This window comes from Rhinichthys klamathensis, unplaced genomic scaffold, assembly GCF_029890125.1.
Source record: "Rhinichthys klamathensis goyatoka isolate OS25496 unplaced genomic scaffold, OSU_Roscu_1.1 h1tg000330l_1, whole genome shotgun sequence".
NCBI classification, from domain to species: domain Eukaryota; kingdom Metazoa; phylum Chordata; class Actinopteri; order Cypriniformes; family Leuciscidae; genus Rhinichthys; species Rhinichthys klamathensis.
In genome coordinates, this window is record NW_026606845.1 from 2882477 (window position 1) to 2895447 (window position 12971).

Below are 12971 nucleotides of genomic sequence, written 5' to 3' on the forward strand. Positions count from 1 at the left end.
AACTTTTTTATGTAAACAGGTTCCACCGGTTCCACATAACTATGTTTCGTTAAACAAACATAATATGTTCATGTAACTTCAACATCATGGAATTTGGTCATTTTAAGCGACCCAATTAAACTCTGAGCTAATGAGTTAATTAAGTGAATAATTGAGTGATGATTGAGCATTATTGAAGACACCTGATGTTAACAAGCAGAATCTCTGAAGGAGAAAACCGGAATGTTTAAGTCACCATTATGGAGATAAGTATTCGTTTTAGTTGGGCTCTTGACCATTAACTTATTAACTTTAGATTTTGTTTGGTTGCTGTACATGAGTTATAACAGCCATATGAACAATAAACAAAGGTCATCTGATGGTGTTGGTTATGTTTTAACATAATCATTATTTCACAATCATTTGACGTGAGTCACTGAACTTATATTAAACCCAATTTCTGAGTTAAGTTTATCTTATGGATAATAACAGCACTGTCATTGAAGAGCATACTATTTTTAGCCTTTTCATTGAATTCAAATGATCAAATCGATAATTAAAAAAGAAACTTCTTAAAAAATAAATATTTTGCGTAGGCACACACAGACATCAAGAATTAGCCTGTGAATCTTAGCAATGGTGACAAACAGATCATAAGCTCATTATTTATTCATGCAGCAATGCATGATGGGAGCCATGAATGAGTTTTGATTGGTGGCACCCAGAATGCACTGCAACATGCTTTATAATTGTCACCATTGTTGAGATTCACAGGCTAATTCTTGATGTCTGTGTGTGCCTATGCAAAATATTTTTTTAAGAAGTTTCTGAATTTGAATTTCATTGAAAAGGCTAAAAATAGTATGTTCTACAATGACAGTGGTGCTATAATCCATAAGATAAACTTAACTCAGAAATTGGGTTTAATATAAGTTCAGTGATTCAGGTCAAATGATTGTGAAATAATGATTATGTTAAAACACAACCAATACCATCAGATCACCTTTGTTTATTGTTCATCCAGCTCACGTACAACAGCCAAACAAAATCTAAAGTTAATGAATGAATGGTCAAGAGCCCAACTAAAACACACACTTATCTCCATAATGGTGATTAAAATATTCCGGTTTTCTCCTTCAGAGATTCTGCTTGTTAACATCAGGTGTCTTCAATAATGCTCAATCATCACTCAATTATTCACTTAATTAACTCATTAGCTCAGAGTTTAATTGGGTCGCTTAAAATGACCAAATTCCATGATGTTGAAGTTACATGAACATATTATGTTTGTTTAACGAAACATAGTTATGTGGAACCGGTGGAACCTGTTTACAAAAAAAAGTTTAGTAAAGCCAACATATCATTTTTTTGAGTGATCCCTCATTCATCCCTCATTCATCTCTCATTCATCCCTCATTCATCCCTCATTCATTCCTCATTCATCCCTCATTCATCTCTCATTCATTCCTCATTCATCTCTCATTCATTCCTCATTCATCTCTCATTCATCTCTCATTCATCTCTCATTCATTCCTCATTCATCTCTCATTCATCTCTCATTCATCCCTCATTCATCTCTCATTCATCTCTCATTCATCCCTCAATCATCCCTCATTCATTCCTCATTCATCCCTCATTCATTCCTCATTCATCTCTCATTCATCCCTCATTCATTCCTCATTCATCTCTCATTCATCTCTCATTCATCCCTCAATCATCCCTCATTCATTCCTCATTCATCCCTCATTCATCCCTCATTCATCTCTCATTCATCCCTCATTCATCCCTCATTCATTCCTCATTCATCCCTCATTCATCTCTCATTCATTCCTCATTCATCTCTCATTCATTCCTCATTCATTCCTCATTCATCTCTCATTCATTCCTCATTCATCTCTCATTCATCTCTCATTCATCCCTCATTCATCCCTCATTCATCTCTCATTCATTCCTCATTCATCTCTCATTCATCCCTCATTCATCCCTCATTCATCTCTCATTCATCCCTCATTCATTCCTCATTCATCTCTCATTCATCCCTCATTCATTCCTCATTCATCTCTCATTCATCTCTCATTCATCCCTCATTCATCTCTCATTCATTCCTCATTCATCTCTCATTCATCCCTCATTCATCTCTCATTCATCCCTCATTCATTCCTCATTCATCTCTCATTCATCTCTCATTCATCCCTCATTCATCTCTCATTCATTCCTCATTCATCTCTCATTCATTCCTCATTCATCTCTCATTCATCCCTCATTCATTCCTCATTCATCTCTCATTCATCTCTCATTCATCCCTCATTCATCTCTCATTCATTCCTCATTCATCTCTCATTCATCCCTCATTCATCTCTCATTCATTCCTCATTCATCTCTCATTCATTCCTCATTCATCTCTCATTCATCTCTCATTCATCTCTCATTCATCCCTCATTCATCTCTCATTCATCTCTCATTCATCCCTCATTCATCCCTCATTCATTCCTCATTCATCTCTCTTTCATCTCTCATTCATTCCTCATTCATCTCTCATTCATCTCTCATTCATCCCTCATTCATCTCTCATTCATCCCTCATTCATCCCTCATTCATCCCTCATTCATCTCTCATTCATCCCTCATTCATTCCTCATTCATCTCTCTTTCATCTCTCATTCATTCCTCATTCATCTCTCATTCATCTCTCATTCATCCCTCATTCATTCCTCATTCATCTCTCTTTCATCTCTCATTCATTCCTCATTCATCCCTCATTCATCTCTCATTCATCCCTCATTCATCCCTCATTCATCCCTCATTCATCCCTCATTCATCCCTCATTCATCTCTCATTCATCCCTCATTCATCTCTCATTCATCCCTCATTCATTCCTCATTCATCTCTCTTTCATCTCTCATTCATCCCTCATTCATCTCTCATTCATCCCTCATTCATCTCTCATTCATCCCTCATTCATTCCTCATTCATCTCTCTTTCATCTCTCATTCATCCCTCATTCATCTCTCATTCATCCCTCATTCATCTCTCATTCATCCCTCATTCATCTCTCTTTCATCCCTCATTCATCTCTCTTTCATCTCTCTTTCATCCCTCATTCATCTCTCATTCATCTCTCATTCATCCCTCATTCATCTCTCATTCATCCCTCATTCATTCCTCATTCATCTCTCTTTCATCTCTCATTCATCCCTCATTCATCTCTCATTCATCCCTCATTCATTCCTCATTCATCTCTCTTTCATCTCTCATTCATCCCTCATTCATCTCTCATTCATCCCTCATTCATCTCTCTTTCATCCCTCATTCATCTCTCATTCATCTCTCATTCATCCCTCATTCATTCCTCATTCATCTCTCATTCATCTCTCATTCATCTCTCATTCATCCCTCATTCATTCCTCATTCATCTCTCATTCATCTCTCATTCATCTCTCATTCATCCCTCATTCATTCCTCATTCATCTCTCTTTCATCTCTCATTCATCCCTCATTCATCTCTCATTCATCCCTCATTCATCTCTCTTTCATCCCTCATTCATCTCTCTTTCATCTCTCTTTCATCCCTCATTCATCTCTCATTCATCTCTCATTCATCCCTCATTCATCTCTCTTTCATCTCTCATTCATCCCTCATTCATCTCTCATTCATCCCTCATTCATCTCTCTTTCATCTCTCATTCATCCCTCATTCATCTCTCATTCATCCCTCATTCATCTCTCTTTCATCCCTCATTCATCTCTCTTTCATCCCTCATTCATCCCTCATTCATCTCTCATTCATCTCTCATTCATCTCTCTTTCATCTCTCTTTCATCCCTCATTCATCTCTCATTCATCTCTCATTCATCCCTCATTCATTCCTCATTCATTTCTCATTCATCCCTCATTCATCCCTCATTCATCTCTCATTCGTCTCTCATTCATTCCTCATTCATCTCTCATTCATCTCTCTTTCATCTCTCATTCATCCCTCATTCATCTCTCATTCATCCCTCATTCATCTCTCATTCATCCCTCATTCATTCCTCATTCATCTCTCTTTCATCTCTCATTCATCCCTCATTCATCTCTCATTCATCCCTCATTCATCTCTCTTTCATCCCTCATTCATCTCTCTTTCATCTCTCTTTCATCCCTCATTCATCTCTCATTCATCTCTCATTCATCCCTCATTCATCTCTCATTCATCCCTCATTCATCTCTCATTCATCCCTCATTCATTCCTCATTCATCTCTCTTTCATCTCTCATTCATCCCTCATTCATCTCTCATTCATCCCTCATTCATCTCTCTTTCATCCCTCATTCATCTCTCTTTCATCTCTCTTTCATCCCTCATTCATCTCTCATTCATCTCTCATTCATCCCTCATTCATTCCTCATTCATCTCTCATTCATCTCTCATTCATCCCTCATTCATCTCTCATTCATCCCTCATTCATTCCTCATTCATCTCTCTTTCATCTCTCATTCATCCCTCATTCATCTCTCATTCATCCCTCATTCATCTCTCTTTCATCCCTCATTCATCTCTCTTTCATCTCTCTTTCATCCCTCATTCATCTCTCATTCATCCCTCATTCATCCCTCATTCATCTCTCATTCATCTCTCATTCATCTCTCTTTCATCTCTCTTTCATCCCTCATTCATCTCTCATTCATCTCTCATTCATCCCTCATTCATTCCTCATTCATCTCTCATTCATCCTTCATTCATCCCTCATTCATCTCTCATTCATCCCTCATTCATTCCTCATTCATCTCTCATTCATCCCTCATTCATCCCTCATTCATCTCTCATTCATCTCTCATTCATCTCTCATTCATCCCTCATTCATCTCTCATTTATCCCTCATTCATCCTTCATTCATTCCTCATTCATCTCTCATTCATCCCTCATTCATCCCTCATTCATCCCTCATTCATCTCTCTTTCATCCCTCATTCATCTCTCATTCATCTCTCATTCATCCCTCATTCATTCCTCATTCATCTCTCATTCATCCCTCATTCATCCCTCATTCATCTCTCATTCATCCCTCATTCATCTCTCTTTCATCTCTCATTCATCTCTCATTCATCCCTCATTCATCTCTCATTCATCTCTCTTTCATCTCTCATTCATCCCTCATTCATCTCTCATTCATCCCTCATTCATCTCTCATTCATCCCTCATTCATCTCTCTTTCTTCTCTCATTCATCTCTCTTTCATCTCTCATTCGTCTCTCATTCATCCCTCATTCATCCCTCATTCATCTCTCATTCATCCCTCATTCATCTCTCATTCATCCCTCATTCATTCCTCATTCATCCCTCATTCATCCCTCATTCATCCCTCATTCATCCCTCATTCATCTCTCATTCATCTCTCTTTCATCTCTCATTCATCTCTCTTTCATCTCTCATTCATCTCTCTTTCATCTCTCATTCGTCTCTCATTCATCCCTCATTCATCCCTCATTCACTCAAAAAAATGATATGTTGGCTTTACTTAACTTTTTTTTGTAAACAGGTTCCACCGGTTCCACATAACTATGTTTCGTTAAACAAACATAATATGTTCATGTAACTTCAACATCATGGAATTTGGTCATTTTAAGCGACCCAATTAAACTCTGAGCTAATGAGTTAATTAAGTGAATAACTGAGTGATGATTGAGCATTATTGAAGACACCTGATGTTAACAAGCAGAATCTCTGAAGGAGAAAACCGGAATGTTTAAGTCACCATTATGGAGATAAGTATTCGTTTTAGTTGTGCTCTTGACCATTAACTTATTAACTTTAGATTTTGTTTGGTTGCTGTACATGAATTATAACAGCCGGATGAACAACAAACAAAGGTGATCTGATGGTATTGGTTGTGTTTTAACATAATAATTATTTCACAATCATTTGACCTGAGTCACTGAACTTATATTAAACCGAATTTCTGAGTTAAGTTTACCTTATGGATAATAACAGCACTGTCATTGTAGAGCATACTATTTTTAGATTTTTCAATGAAATTCAAATGACCAAATCAAGAAATAAAAAAGAAACTTCCTAAAAAAAATATTTAGAATAGGCACACACAGACATCAAGAATCAGCATATGAATCTCAGCAATGGTGACAAACAGATCATAAGCTCATTATTTATTAATGCAGCAATGCATGATGGGAGCCATGAATGAGTTTTGATTGGTGGCACCCAGAATGCACTGCAACATGCTTTATAATTGTCACCATTGGTGAGATTTACAGGCTGATTCTTGATGTCTGTGTGTCTACTGAAAATATTTTTTAGGAAGTTTATTTTTTATTTATTGATTTGATCATTTGAATTTCATTGAAAAGTCAAAAAAATAGTATGCTCTACAATGACAGTGCTGTTATTATCCATAAGGTAAACTTAACTCAGAAATTCGGTTTAATATAAGTTCAGTGACTCAGGTCAAATGATTATGAAATAATGATTATGTTAAAACACAACCAATACCATCAGATGACCTTTGTTTATTGTTCATCCGGCTGTTATAATTCATGTACAGCAACCAAACAAAATCTAAAGTTAATAAGTTAATGGTCAAGAGCCCAACTAAAACACACACTTATCTCCATAATGGTGACTTAAACATTCCGGTTTTCTCCTTCAGAGATTCTGCTTGTTAACATCAGGTGTCTTCAATAATGCTCAATCATCACTCAGTTATTCACTTAATTAACTCATTAGCTCAGAGTTTAATTGGGTCGCTTAAAATGACCAAATTCCATTATGTTGAAGTTACATGAACATATTATGTTTGTTTAACGAAACATAGTTATGTGGAACCGGTGGAACCTGTTTACAAAAAAAAGTTAAGTAAAGCCAACATATCATTTTTTTGAGTGTTCATCTCTCATTCATCTCTCATTCATCCCTCATTCATCCCTCATTCATCTCTCATTCATCCCTCATTCATTCCTCATTCATCCCTCATTCATCCCTCATTCATCCCTCATTCATCTCTCATTCATCCCTCATTCATCTCTCTTTCATCTCTCATTCATCTCTCATTCATCCCTCATTCATCCCTCATTCATCTCTCATTCATCTCTCATTCATCTCTCTTTCATCTCTCATTCATCTCTCTTTCATCTCTCATTCGTCTCTCATTCATCCCTCATTCATCCCTCATTCATCCCTCATTCATTCCTCATTCATCTCTCTTTCATCTCTCATTCATCCCTCATTCATCTCTCATTCATCCCTCATTCATCTCTCATTCATCCCTCATTCATCCCTCATTCATCCCTCATTCATCTCTCATTCATCTCTCATTCATCTCTCTTTCATCTCTCATTCATCTCTCTTTCATCTCTCATTCATCTCTCATTCATCCCTCATTCATTCCTCATTCATCCCTCATTCATCTCTCATTCATCTCTCATTCATCTCTCTTTCATCTCTCATTCATCTCTCTTTCATCTCTCATTCATCTCTCATTCATCCCTCATTCATCCCTCATTCATCTCTCATTCATCCCTCATTCATCTCTCATTCATCCCTCATTCATTCCTCATTCATCTCTCATTCATCTCTCATTCATCTCTCTTTCATCCCTCATTCATCCCTCATTCATCTCTCATTCATCTCTCATTCATCCATCATTCATCTCTCATTCATCTCTCATTCATCTCTCATTCATCCATCATTCATCTCTCATTCATCCCTCATTCATCCCTCATTCATCCCTCATTCATCCCTCATTCATCTCTCTTTCATCTCTCATTCATCCATCATTCATCTCTCATTCGTCTCTCATTCATCCCTCATTCATCTCTCATTTATCCATCATTCATCTCTCATTCGTCTCTCATTCATCCCTCTTTCATCTCTCATTCATCCCTCATTCATGATGAATGAGGGATGAATGAGAGATGAATGAGGGATGAATGAGGGATGAATGAGGGATGAATGAGAGATGAAAGAGAGATGAATGAGGGATGAATGAGGGATGAATGAGGGATGAATGAGAGATGAAAGAGGGATGAATGAGGGATGAATGAGAGATGAAAGAGGGATGAATGAGGCATGAATGAGGGATGAATGAGGGATGAATGAGGGATGAATGAGAGATGAATGAGGGATGAATGAGAGATGAAAGAGAGATGAATGAGGAATGAATGAGGGATGAATGAGGGATGAATGAGGAATGAATGAGGGATGAATGAGAGATGAATGAGGGATGAATGAGGGATGAATGAGAGATGAATGAGGGATGAATGAGAGATGAATGAGGGATGAATGAGAGATGAATGAGGAATGAATGAGAGATGAATGAGGGATGAATGAGGGATGAATGAGGGATGAATGAGGGATGAATGAGAGATGAATGAGGGATGAATGAGGGATGAATGAGAGATGAATGAGGGATGAATGAGAGATGAAAGAGAGATGAATGAGGAATGAATGAGGGATGAATGAGGGATGAATGAGGAATGAATGAGGGATGAATGAGAGATGAATGAGGGATGAATGAGGGATGAATGAGAGATGAATGAGGGATGAATGAGAGATGAATGAGGGATGAATGAGAGATGAATGAGGAATGAATGAGAGATGAATGAGAGATGAATGAGGGATGAATGAGGGATGAATGAGGGATGAATGAGGGATGAATGAGGGATGAATGAGAGATGAATGAGGGATGAATGAGGGATGAATGAGAGATGAAAGAGGGGAGAATGAGGGATGAATGAGGGATGAATGAGGGATGAATGAGAGATGAATGAGGGATGAATGAGAGATGAAAGAGGGATGAATGAGGGATGAATGAGAGATGAATGAGGGATGAATGAGAGATGAAAGAGGGATGAATGAGGGATGAATGAGAGATGAATGAGGGATGAATGAGAGATGAATGAGGGATGAATGAGAGATGAATGAGGGATGAATGAGAGATGAATGAGGGATGAATGAGTGATGAATGAGGGATGAATGAGAGATGAAAGAGGGATGAATGAGGGATGAATGAGGGATGAATGAGGGATGAATGAGAGATGAAAGAGGGATGAATGAGGGATGAATGAGAGATGAATGAGGGATGAATGAGGGATGAATGAGGGATGAATGAGAGATGAATGAGGGATGAATGAGGGATGAATGAGGGATGAAAGAGAGATGAATGAGGGATGAATGAGGGATGAATGAGGGATGAATGAGAGATGAATGAGGGACGAATGAGGGATGAATGAGAGATGAGGGATGAATGAGGAATGAATGAGAGATGAATGAGAGATGAATGAGGGATGAATGAGGGATGAATGAGAGATGAATGAGGGACGAATGAGGGATTAATGAGGGATGAATGAGGGATGAATGAGAGATGAAAGAGGGATGAATGAGGGATGAATGAGGGATGAATGAGGGATGAATGAGGGAATTTGGAAATAAAATTTTGTGAATATCAATTTGGTTATTGGCATTTGGGAATTGGATTTTTTATTTATATTGAGAGACTATAACTTTGTACTGGTGTTTTCATAATGTAGAATTTATTAATTATAAATTAAAGATATTATAAATATATTATAATACAGTATAATGTGTTAGACTGTGACTCTATGAAACTTTTCATAAGTTTATCTCTCTACAGACCCCTGCTACAACTACACTGTGCTGGACGATTCATGGAGATCCATCAGTAATACAGATTACTCCAACTGTGACCAGTCTGTCTCCTGGAGCGGCTGGTATCGTCTCTTCATTAACAACATTAGCGCTCATATCCCAGACACGTGTGTTGCATGGGGAAGATGTGGCGCTTATAACCCACTGTGGATCCGTGGTGGACACCCAACAGTAACAGATGGAGTCGTCACTCGAGATGTCTGTGGTCACTATAACAGTTACTGCTGCTATTACGGGTCTTATCCCATTAAAGTCAAAGCCTGTCCAGGAGATTATTATGTCTATGAGCTGGTCAGTCCAACTGTGTACTATTCAGCATACTGTGCAGGTAATTATATTCACATGAGCTCTTTCTACACATTCATGATATTTGTGTCTCCGTGTCTATCTATAAAGATGAAGAATGTGTCTGTGTTCTGATTGTTTTGGGAATATCTGCATTGTTTTCTATGGCAATAACGTTGCGTTGATAGGTATACGCCAAATAGCCACTGTCACTTTCTGATCGTCCGGTGGTAACAACACATTGTTTGGGCAGTGACTCTCAGCATGTTTCCTATAACAATGTCTGACATTTACATTTTACGTGGCGTGAGAGTCACATAAACCACGCGAAATCTGATCACAGCAGTCAGACTGAAACGGATTTCCAGAAATGTGATTTGAACACATTAGTGTTTGAACACATTAGAATTTTTTGCTGTTCACATTAGCTAATTCTGATCGAATTTCAATCGGATATGCACACAAATCGGATTTGGACTGACAGTCTGAACGTAGCCTTGCCAGAGAGCAATAGATGTTGAAAAGACATGAAAGGGGTCATGACATGGTTTTTTGTTTTGTTTTATTATGTTCCCTTAGGTGCAATTATAGTATTAATATAGTTTTTTGTACAAAAAACTTTAAATATGTAGTGATTTATGACCTTTTCCCACCCTGTTTCTCCCCCTCTGATTCAAACAGTCTGTTTTGGAGGTGTTCCCCTTTAAGAGTTCAGTGTTAACGCCCATTGTTATGATTGGCTAACGTCAGTGATGCTTATGCATAAATTATTAACGTTAATCATTTTGTATCACATAGCTTTTAGAAACATGTCTCAGAAAAAATAAAACATTACTGGTGTGCATTTTAAAAGACAAAACAATGGCACTGACATATTTTAAAATATACCTGAAGCATTGGTGCCGGTGCATATGTGGGTGTTTTTTTCCCATTGTCTTTTCCTTTAGTTCTCTCTCCTGTCCTGTTTCCCACAGGTCTCCTGCCCTAATTGGAGGTGTCACCATCGCTCGGTAGTTGCGGATGGGAGGAACGGAAAAGCGACATCCTCTGAATCATAAAGGGCATTTATTTTTTTACCTGTTTTTCTCCTGCTTATGTTTAGTTAAGGAGTTAGGGAAGTCTTTGTATTTTCTTTTATCTTCAGTTCCTGATAGGATATTTTGTGTGCTGGGTAGTTCACTTTTTGCTTATTATTTTGGCTTGGTCTAGCCCTGAAGTGCTTTTGTGTTTTTGTTCATTGTTTGAACTGAATACAGTACACCCAGCTAACTTGTCCTGATTTACCCTGTTATTCTGATATTGAGTGTCTGTGAAACTGCCTTTGAGTAGAATAAAATGGTCAATTGAATAAATGGTTAATTGGCATTATTACCATAGTAAACTTACAGCCTTTTTGTCTTAAGCAGTACATTTAACACTAGTGAAATTGCATAAATTTAGCATTTCATAATCCAGCTATTCATATTCCAGTTATTTTGGCTCAAACTAAAAATCAAGTAAAAAAAAAAAAAAGACTTAATTCTTCCATTTTTTTTTTTCTTTCTTTGTGGGTATTTACATTGAAGGTCTGTTACATTATTTAATATGTGGAATTATTTGAATATAAATGTGCCGTGGTGATTAAAGCTGCACTGCCGCCTTTCGCCTGGTTATTATTTATTTACTCACCTCATGGGTCAAAATGTGACAAGACTTAAAGAAAGTTTTGAATTGTAAGACTAGTTTTGTGAGGTCAGTGGAATGGATCTCCCACTAAACAAAAAGTGTATCAACCGGCATTTTAGTTCACTTATTTCCAGGTTTTTAATGGCTGTTGTAAAATCCACGAGCCGATGTCGATCTGCTGTCGATACTCGAAAGCTTTGAATCTTTTCCTAGTAAAAGTCTCAAAAGTCACGGCGTCATTTCCCTCATGCTTAGGAGCTGTGAGGAAAGGAAGAAAAACAATGGGAGAGAGCACAATGTAAGAAATGAGAAGCAGCTCATGTGTGTGTGTGAAATGAGAAAAACGCCTTTCAGCTCAAGCCAGAAAGGTTAGCACACTAGAGGGAGCTAAAGATCATTATAGGTACCATACACGTGCCCTGGATGTGCATCCCACAAATCTCCATCAACTGCAAGATGCTATCCTATCCTATCAATATGGGCCAACATTGTGGAAGGCATCTGGATGTTTGTTAACAGTACATCACTGCAAAGGTATTTCCAACTTTGTACTTCTAAACAAAGAATGAAAAATAACTTTGTTGTGAGTATTTCGAGACATTGAATCACGTTCAGTCTCTAGTGCGTTCAATAAGCTGCTGGCTGCAGTTCACTTAATGGCCACTGGGGTCGATAATAACAAGGGATTCTGAATTGCCCCTTTAAACATTTTGTGAAGAGAGGCTTATAAAATGTTTTATCAAAATGTTTCTCCAATCCTTCATAACGTTTTCCACATCCCTGGTTTTACCTGATCCTTTGTGTGCTTATATTTATATATCCTAAATGTAAGAGAATATCAAAAAACTGATTGCCTATTGCATTTATTTCTCATATATGGAATATTGTTGAAATGCAAATATAATATGTTTAACAAGATGTTATTGTGACTCCATGGTGTTTAGTTTTATTTAATAAAATATTTTAAAAATCCTCAGCTTTTGTTCTGAGTGTAAAGTGGGCATCATATCCTTTGAAGGTGTGAGAGAGGTTGTCTATGAATTTCATGAATATATGCATGCTTAAGAGCAAAAAAAATAAAAATATATATAGGGCTGTCAAACGATGAATCACGATTAATCGCATCCAAAATAAAAGTTTGTGTTTACATAATATATGTGTGTGTACTGTGTATAATTATTTTATATATAAATGCACACATGTATATATTTAAGAAAAATGTGTTATTTATATATAAAATGTTTATATTTATATAAAATATACATTATATATAGGCTACATTCAGTCTATATACAGTACATGCAAATATTTCTTAAATACGCGCATGCATGTGTGGGTATTTATGTATTAAAAATAATTATACACAGTACACACACATATATTA

General features: G+C 37.2%; 1 protein-coding gene across 1 annotated transcript in view; it reads left to right on the top strand.

Annotated features, from left to right (window-relative positions):
- LOC130105956 (uncharacterized) overlaps positions 1-12971 on the top strand; it is a 60858-nt gene that overhangs the window by 46805 nt on the left and 1082 nt on the right. Inside the window, exons 6-7 of the mRNA XM_056272145.1 lie at positions 9603-10044; positions 10897-10916. Coding sequence (XP_056128120.1) covers positions 9603-10044; positions 10897-10916 — 462 coding nt within the window. The remainder of the gene's footprint in view (positions 1-9602; positions 10045-10896; positions 10917-12971) is intronic.